This window comes from Sphaeramia orbicularis, chromosome 20 (genome assembly GCF_902148855.1).
Source record: "Sphaeramia orbicularis chromosome 20, fSphaOr1.1, whole genome shotgun sequence".
Lineage (NCBI taxonomy): Eukaryota > Metazoa > Chordata > Actinopteri > Kurtiformes > Apogonidae > Sphaeramia > Sphaeramia orbicularis.
Genome location: NC_043976.1, coordinates 22,637,850 through 22,647,636, shown reverse-complemented (window position 1 = coordinate 22,647,636; position 9,787 = coordinate 22,637,850). Strand labels below are relative to the sequence as shown.

General features: G+C 38.1%; 1 protein-coding gene across 1 annotated transcript in view; it reads right to left on the bottom strand.

Moving 5' to 3' along the window:
• The window catches only part of oplah (5-oxoprolinase, ATP-hydrolysing), a 29,160-nt gene that overhangs the window by 14,366 nt on the left and 5,007 nt on the right, over positions 1-9,787 (bottom strand). Inside the window, 9 exon segments of the mRNA XM_030123329.1 lie at positions 191-303; positions 1,289-1,429; positions 1,537-1,712; positions 3,079-3,146; positions 5,403-5,541; positions 5,693-5,858; positions 6,681-6,876; positions 7,404-7,527; positions 7,769-7,883. Of these exon segments, the coding sequence (XP_029979189.1) occupies positions 191-303; positions 1,289-1,429; positions 1,537-1,712; positions 3,079-3,146; positions 5,403-5,541; positions 5,693-5,858; positions 6,681-6,876; positions 7,404-7,527; positions 7,769-7,883 (1,238 nt within the window).

Sequence of the window (9,787 nt, the reverse complement as noted above, 5' to 3'; positions counted from 1 at the left end):
AATATATGGGTATCTGTGTACATAGAGAATATATTACTGCAATAATGTAATGCACCTTTGTATGTTATTTTGTTACTATTGAATTTTAAGGTTTTTATATTTTAACTTACTTGTGTGGATGCAGCACATGTTGAAGCTTAAGGCAAATTTCCCTACATCGTGGGAAAATAAAGTGAACCTTGAGTCTTACTTGTGAATAAATACAGTTTTCATCCCCAAAGCTCGGGCGATAGCACAGGCATGTTGGCCCCCGGCGCCTCCGAAACACGCCAGCACATGTTTGGAAGTATCGTGACCTTTGGCCTATGAGGAAATGGGATGTGGGGGAGGGGTGAAGGTAACAGAAAGAAAGCAATGCATCATTTTTAACCCTGTAAAACATGAACCATCAAAAACCAGCCACAAAATCAGAATTTTTTGGAATTTAAATATTTATGAGCCCCTTTAACATAATTGAAACAAAAATTTTTGCCATATCATTTTGTTTATGATCTATTTTTTTGTAACACATTTGAAACATTGGGCATTTTTGGCATCTTTTTGTTCACAAAAATGTTAAATTTAGAAAGAAACATTAAGTACCAGTACTATTTTGAAACTATAGAACATTTCAGGTTGGTAACTTTTTTTTAGTTTTTTTATTTTGCTCGAATGGCAATATATTTAACTCCGCCAAGGAGGTTATGTTTTTGTCAGCATTGGTTTGTTTGTCCGTCTGTCTGTCTGTCTGTCCGTGTCCAAGATAACTCAAAAAGTTATGGACGAATTTGGATGAAAATTTCAAAAAATGTTGATACTGGCACAAGGAACAAATGATTAAATTTTGGTGGTGATCAGGGATGGGGGTGGGGGGGCCATGGGGGCCTACTAATCTGCCTTGGCGGAGGTCTGCACTCTCCAAGTGCTTCCAGTTTCATTATTTTTAATTTTAACCAAATAACAATATAAATTCTTTTCTTAATGTAACTTTTTGACAATTAAAGACTTTCCGACAAAATGTGTGTTGGATGATTTATCGTTAATGGCCATATTTAAAAGTGCAAAAAAAAAGCCTTTCCACTGGCTGTAGTGGGATGACAATCCACCATGGGGCAGAAAACACATATCAGGTCTTTTATCGGGTCTTCTTTTTATCGGGTATTTTAAGGAAAGTATTGATCGTGTTGATAGGATAAAAGTCTCAGAACCATAGACATAGCAAATATGATACAAAAGACTTCATAGGGTTAAGGTTAGAAAACACACTACACTGTATATTAATTATTGGAGATAAAAAACCCCAGAATACCTGTGTCAGAGCTCTGATTGGTCGACACATGGCCTCATTCGCAACACGAATGAATCCCATGGCAACTTCCTCCACACTCATTTCTGATTGGCTGTTTGGGACTGTGCTGCGGTGTGAGTGGTTGGTCCCATTTGCACTAGCCTGAAAGTGAGCACATCAAAAATGACTATAACTATATCAATAACACCGCCTTACAGAATACTAAGAATATCAGACCTCTGGCTTAATATCTCAGTGAATTTGAGTGCCTGTGTTTGGTTAGAAGACAGGAAACTGTTGATCTCCTGTGTGAGCCGATGAAAGTGTTTCATGGTCTCCTCCAGGGATAGAGGTTCATTCTCTCCAGGCCCGAAGATTTTTGGGAAGAAGGACGGCAGGAGGCGACCCAGGGCTAAGTTAGCATCAGTCACAGTCAGGGGGCCACCTAAGGAATTATTTTAGCAAGTTTAGTTTCATTTCAAGCACATAGAATCATCAGATAACAAAGAACCATAAAACATGGTCGGACAAAATTTTTGGTGCTGGAAAAGGAGTGGGCAGAAGTATAACTTAGACTCCTACCCCCTTTAAACAAAATAATAATTAAATTAATTCCGCTTCCTTTGCTTTGTTAACACACTTTTTTTTCCATATATTTTTACAATAACACAAAACATCTGTACAAACCATTAACATACACTTTTTTTAGTCACCTCACACACAACCAGATTTGCATAATCAACCGTTTTTAATATAAACTATAATATTTATATGAACTTTAAATATTTACTTCAAATACAATCATTAATAAATGTGATAATATCTCCTCATCATGATAGTCTATATTAGTTAATTAATTAATTAATTACAATAATATCTTACTTATGCATTCTTCTATATTATAACTAGATATTCACTTATTCAGATAATGTTCTATATTTTGTTATTGTAGTGGATTTATACATCCTTTTTAAATGCACAAACGGAAGAAGACATTTTAAAGTTTTAATCCAGACTGTTCCACAGATGTACCCCTCTAACAGAAATACACTAGCTTTTTATGTTTGTTCTACACTTAATTTTCTTGAAGATTTCAGTTCCCCTTAAATTAAAACTACTTTGCCTTGGCTTAAATATCTCCTTTTCACTGAGGGGACGCTTTGGTCATGGGCTTTATACATTAAAAGAGAGTATTTAGGTCAACAAGATCGTGTAGTTTTAGGGCATTTAATTTCATAAATAGGGAATTTGTTGGAGCTAAGTACCGTGCTTGATTGCACAATTCAAAGTCTTAAAACTACACACCACAATGTTCGAGTACCCAAGATACAGTATGTGCAAATTATATAAAAGAGAATAGAAGAGCAAACTGTGGAAAACAACAGGAGACTGTGACGTATGTAAGACGAGCCTCGTGCCGCCTTTATCTCCTATAGGAAACATCAATAATGGAGTCAAATTCTGTTATTGTACACACATTATGGATCCGACTGAGAAATATGAGGCAAGGTTGAGTTATATAATGTAGAGCATAGTCTGTTAATGTATGATCTCTGTGGAGCTTAAGCAGAAGGGGAACAGAACCTAAGAACACACAAATCCCACTTCGTAACGTGTAGATTTACTCCTGACAGCATGAAAGGTGGATTCATAGGACGTATGAGAAAGATTTAGTAAGTGAAACCACAAAGGGTTGAAAGAGCAAGGATATGAACTGAAAACAAGCACAAAGGCAACGAGAGACTGACAGAATAGAACACAGAACTAAGCAGAACGCTGAAGGATAGCAGAGGAAATGTGTTTTCTGTTACCTTTTCTGTAGCAGGCTGGTCCTGGGTGTGCTCCTGCAGACTCTGGACCAACTACAAACATCCCTGATCTGAAAGAGAAGAAAAGATGGAGGTAACAGGTAACAACTAGTTGCACAAATTCACCCAGAGAACCGCAATTAATATGAACTCCAACATAACAATGAAGTCATTAAGTTAATTTATTATTACATCATACTTTCTATTCTAGGACATTTTAACTCAATCCTCAGACACATCAGGTGTTAAAATGACTTAGTTATTCTTTGACAGTCTAAGTTATAAAAGCATTTCCACGCTGTAAATAATCAACAGGAAACAAGGTGTTTGCATAAATTACAGAGTCGCTGTTCAAGGTATTATGTTTTTTTTAATGACACCAAATATGGATCGGTCAGATGTTCAGCAAAGTTGCAAAACTACTGTAACAGTCTTCTCACTGGACTTTGTAAACCAGCTGGAAGACAGCTGCAGTACATCCAGAACGCTGCTGCTCTGGTCCTGACTAGAACCAGGAAGTACGACCATATTAGTCCTGTGCTCAGGTTTCTGCACTGGCTTCCTGTAACTCAGAGAACAGACTTTAAAACAGCTCTGCTCATGTATAAGTCTCTCCATGATCTAGCACATGGGTCGGCAACCTTTGCAATCTAAAGAGCCATTTTAGGACAAAAACAGAAAAACAAAACTGTCTGGAGCCAAAAGATACCCTTGTATATTTCCTCAAAGTGGTAACTGTTTAAGAAGCTCTTTAGGATTAGTTTGTACAGAATATGTGAAGAATAAATCAATGTTTCAGTGCATTAACAGAACCACAAAGAAATTACAGAACTAAAGAAAATGGTCATATTTGTCACTGTTTTCATTCAAAAATCAACTGGTATGTGAAGATTGTCTTTGTAATGAAGAATAAAGACGAACACCTTCAGTGTCTTAAAATTCAAATGTAATCTACTTTTACTGCTACTATTTTTTAAATTCATTTGGAGTATAGTCTACATTTTTACAACTGCATAATATAACGTCAGAATCACTTTATGGTTGCGACAATAATAGCAAAATGTGTAAATAAATAAATAAATAAATAAGTGTCATTCATTTCTTTTTGCTTTTTGACATAGCCACATTGAGCCACTGGAAAAGGGTCCAAGAGCCATATGTGGCCCTGGAGCCACAGGTTCCCTACCCCTGGTCTTGCACCAAAGTGCATCTCTGAGATGTTGGTCCCATATGAACCATCTCAGACCCTGAGAACCCCTTGGACTGGTCTTTTTGCTGGTGCCCAGAGTCAGGACTAAACACGGTGAAGCTGCGTTTCAGTTCTATGCAGCTAAACTCTGAACAGTCTTCCTGATGACGTGAGACAGGCCTCTGCTGTGACAGTGTTAAAGTCCAGGCTGAAAATGGATCTGTTCAACTGTGCATAGAACAACTGAAACAGTTCTATCTGTACTCTTCTGTTTTACTTTATTTTAAATGATTATTATTTATGTTTTGATTGTTTTAATTGTAATTGTGTGTTTTTAACTTGTCTCTTTTCTATTTTTGTAAAACACAGTGAATTGCCCTATGTATGAATTATACTATACAAATAAATCTGCCTTGCCAAAAGCAAACATATTTAGACTTATTAGAGATTGTCTATAATTTCATGCTGAAAATACATCCATGAATGCTATGGTATGCTCATATTTACGTTACTGTGTTTCCTCATGCATGCACCACAATCAAGTCTCTTATGATTATATGCAATCAAGCAAAAATTTTGGACAGGAAGCCAATAAGATCACATCATTGTCATAATATTCAGAAACTGATTGCTAAGTTTTGCGTAGTTTATGAAATTTAACTTAAAACTAATGTATAAACGCCTACATAATCAGGCTTCTCAGGCCCGCAGTGACCTTGTGTTTTCTCTCAGAGTCTCAGGTTTAGTAACACGAGGAGGGTCCGATGGGAACTGTAAGGTGCCTTTATGTAAACCCTCACATGGACAAACTGCTTTTTGTGTTCATGGAATCAGTATGCGGAGCTCTTTTTGTGTAATTCAATTTGGAAACAGACTGGAAATACTTCAATTTGATTCAGTTTTTAAAGAGGGAACAGCCATGTCATAAGTCATGAATAAGTCTTGTCTTTCTTGTTCCACTGTGATTTATTGTAAATTACTTTGGATTGTGTATTGTTATAACTGTATATATGTTTTGTACAGTTTTTATGCAGTGTTTTATAAACTTTAAAAGCCCAACTTGGGAATGACATCGCCAATTAACCTATAAATGCTTTGATCTGTGGCATCAATCTTTACTTGATGCATCCTGACTGACCTGAAGAAGAGTCGTGATCCTCCCCCAGCGGCCACAGTGTTGATGTCCAGCTGGGGGGCCTGCAGAGTGACACCAGCTGTGGTAGCCTCAAACACATGCTCATACTGTCCAGCGTATCGACTTACATCTGTGGACGTTCCTGAACAGCAATGACAAAGACGATCTGTGTGAAACCCTGAACAATGTAAAAGTGAGCTTCTCACTGTAAAAGACAATTACTGTACTGTACTGTGCACCTCTTGAACAAAGAATTACAAAACAATACCAGGAAACAGCTGTTCTCCACTCACCGCCCATGTCAAAGCCAATCACAGGTTTCTTCTCCATCTGGTTGTATGAGGTGACGGCGTAACCAACCACACCCCCCGCTGGGCCGGACAGAACGGCCCGTGAACCACAGAACTGCTCCATGGGAGTCAGACCGCCGTCAGACTGCATGAACAGGACGTCCACATCCTGAGGACAGAGAGACATGGGGTGTTTCTCAAAGTTAAGAAAGCAACCTTCAAGGACTCATTTACATAAAGCTACATCTTCTGATTTTGTCCACTGTCTAGAACCCTTCAATGGGCTGAAACCTTACAGATTCATGTTTTTCACTGGATTTATAAAATATCTACATTGTGCTAAAGCTTACCATACGGCTGTACAAAGTGGAAGTGAAACTTAAGACACTTTACTAATTCCTGTATATCTCCTGCTGTTGTGCACCTCATTTTCCTTTTCCCTACCTTCGGAAACTTTTATTTGAGGGGACAGGACATTTGTTGTCCCCGCCCCCCCTTGAACCGGGCCCTGATGACGCCCTGGTGTTTGCTCTGCCACTTGATTCACAACTGTCGCTAAGTAGCGTATCAAACACGTGACATTCCTGCAAATGAACTGCACGCTGTGTGGACAAATGTTTTAGCATATTGATGTTATTTTCCCCCTTTGAAAAAATGGAAGCTTTGCAATTGTTACAAGTGGCCCTGGTGTTATTTTTTTTGCGAGAAAAATAGCCATACTTTGGAGCGCTTCTGCCTCATTCTACACCAAAACAAGGCAGCGCACATGTGACGTCATCATACATGTGCAAAGAAGGCGGAATCGATAAGCAGAGTCGTTATGCAAAATCGTTAAGCAGGCAGGCGAACGATTCTAAGGAATTGAGCTACTGGGAGCCAGTTCTCAAAAAGAACCGGTTCTCGATTCCCATCCCTATGCATAATAATAAGAAACAGCATGGCAGTGTGTCCATCTATAATGATGTACTGATGACAGAACAGGGAGACACACCTTGAGGGAATCCTTAAACCCAGAGGTGAAGCCTTTTAAATACTGATGAATTTTGGGTGTGAGATAAGCGTCGGCACAGACGGTGTAACCTCGAGGAACCGCCCGCACCATCGGCATGACCTCACTGGACAGGGACACTTGGGTGAAGCCGAGGCGGCGCGCCAGAGAGCCCACCGCCTTCTCATGATCAGACCATCTGAAATACAGGGAGGGGGAAAGCATGAGGTGGAGGAGGAGGGAAAGGAACATAAAGGTGTTACGCAATCCCACTGCTGGTGTATAGTACAGTATGTAAACTAGTCACTATCACTTTGAAAACACTTTAATCACTGATGGAGTCAAGTATACACCTACTGGTCAAATGGACATACAGAATCTTGCACTTCTCTCTAGACAGTTTCTTCTTTTGTACAAGGGGAGAAGAAAACCATGAACTTCCACCCAGTTAAACACATGGGTTACATAGAAACATGCTATTGGACACCAGACACCGCAGATCTGCAGTGTAGGCATAACAGTACTCCCACAGAGACAGCAGGATCTCAGATCTGATTATATGATCATTTAAAGAACGGCTATTATCGAGGGACAAATAGAATCTGTCCCTGAAACTGAAAGATTATCAAAAAAGAGAAGAGAGAAAATAAAAAAAAGGGCAGAGGCTGGAGATCCGATCAGGGGCTTGTGGGAATGCATGTCAGTAATGTAACAGGCTGTACTGACGTGTACGAGTGCAACAGCAGAACAGCCAGACTGGTGATCCCACGGGACAGAACAGCTCTCAAGTCTTTTTCCACTTGCTCCAAATCCAACTGCTTCCACACCTCCAAAGAATCACCAGTACTGCCTGAGGGACAGCAGCACACAAGCAGAGATTATCAGGATTATCTCAAATTATGTAAGGCATTCAGTCAGTGCTCTCATCTGGAGCTGCATACCTTATGAGCCAGTGGCCTGAGGTTAAAAGCAAAGCATTACCAACCACAAAAAAAACTGCACAGGGTAATCATAAAACCGAAAAACTAATTTGTTACTAGAGGCGTTTCCAAAATGTGACAGAATGGTGTCTAAGTGTATTTTTTTCCTACCTGTGACAATGCATTTGGGGTCTTTTTTGGGCAACTGGCATCCATCTTGCCTGAGAACAACACGTTCATCGACCTCTATCACCTCCTCATACAGCACTTCAGGCATCGCCACCTCCTGTGTTCACACATAAAGGAACACAAACGCATACACTAGAGGTTATCACATGTGAATTAGAGGCAGGTGCACTTTCAAAAGGGAAAACATGGACTGATATGCGGGCCAGTATGGACAGTATACAGATAAGAATCAACTATAACACACAAGGGTCAAATTATAACACATTGGTTGTACTCGAGTTTTAGATTTTTGTAGTTCTCCTAAATACTTAAACCAGGGGTGTCAAACTCATTTTAGTTCAGGGGCCAAATTCAGCCAAATTTAATCTGAAGTGGGCCAGACCAGTGAACTAATAACACAATTATATAGAAATAATGTCAAGTCCAAACTTTCCTTACATGATGAAAATGTTTACATCTACAAATTGTTCTTTAAAACAATGTGAACAACATGAGCAGCCTAACATTTCTGAAGAAAAATGAGTGCAATTTTAACAATGTTATGCCTCAGTTTATCATTTACATATGTAAATTACAATTTATAGATCACAATGGATCTACAAATACATAAAACATTTAATAACAGGCACAATATTGGTAAAATTACACTTCTCTTAAGACATTTCAGGTTTTTCATATTTGTTCAGGATATTTACATTTTTTGTTAAATAATAGTTTGTTTTAGTGTAAATACAGGAAAATTACAGGGAAATATATACATTTACAAAGAGAAAAAATTGGAGTTGTGAGTATTTATAGGTTATTATGATAGTATTTTACTGCTCCGACCCACTTGAGATTAAATTGGTCTGTATCTGGAACCTGAACTAAAATGATTATGTGTAATTTTTGCATTTCATAAATTCATCCCAGGGGCCAGACTGAACCCTTTGGGGGGCCGGATTTGGCCCCCGGGCCATATGTTTGACACCTCTGACTTAAACTGTTCCTTATCACCTAATTTGTGTTAATTTCCACCTATTTACCATACTAAGTTCCAAAGCTCATAAGTGAAGAACCACAAAGCCAAAATGAATCAATGTCAACTCATATGAAAGGTAATAACTCCTATTTTCAAAAAAAGATTACCTTTTTTAAGCGGTTAAAATACAACTACATCAGGTTAAATTTAGCTGAAAGTGTTTTGTTTTTTTTTCCTTTCATTTAAAAAAAAAAAGGAATTAATCATGGAACAGACCAGTAAAGTGACCTCCTGACCACCAAACATGTAGGGAAATCCCATTAGTAATTATGCTTTAGTACTGAGGAATGCTGTAAAAAAAATTATTGACTCACTTTCAGAGAATCTAAATATTCTAACAAGGTATAGCACATCTTTACTGACAAAAGTTTTATTGTAGAAACTTTAATGTATTTAATATACACGGTTCATACACATTTTTCAAGGTCAAATTCAAGCACTTTTCAGGGTCATTTTCCAATTTTTCCAGCACAGCACCTTATCGCTGGGGTACAATACATATCTACAGGAATGTATATACTCATGATTTTTTTTTCCCACTTTTTATCACAATGATGTACATTGTATTATGCTGTAAACATCTAAAATTATGTTTCATAACAGCAAAAAGGTTACAAATTAAAGGAGAACACAAAAGTTTATCCCAAAAAAGGGAAACCACTTGGCGTTCTTCAGGCACACTCACACTGACTCAAAGATTAAGATAAAAATGTACCTGGAGTTGACCTGAGAACACCTGGTAAATTTCTTTTTTGACATAAAGTTTTATTTTTCAAAATGTATCGCCTCTCTGTAAGTAGCTTAGGTTATAATTCAAAGCACTTTCAAGCACTTAAAGGAGTGATATTTTGCTTTTTTTTTAAATGGAATTATGCATTTTAAAACAATTCCCTGTGGTCTACATAAACTGTAAATGCTATGCTTGGGTCTGAATTCCTCATTAATTCAACTCCACAGGTCCATCTTCAACCCTATTTCTG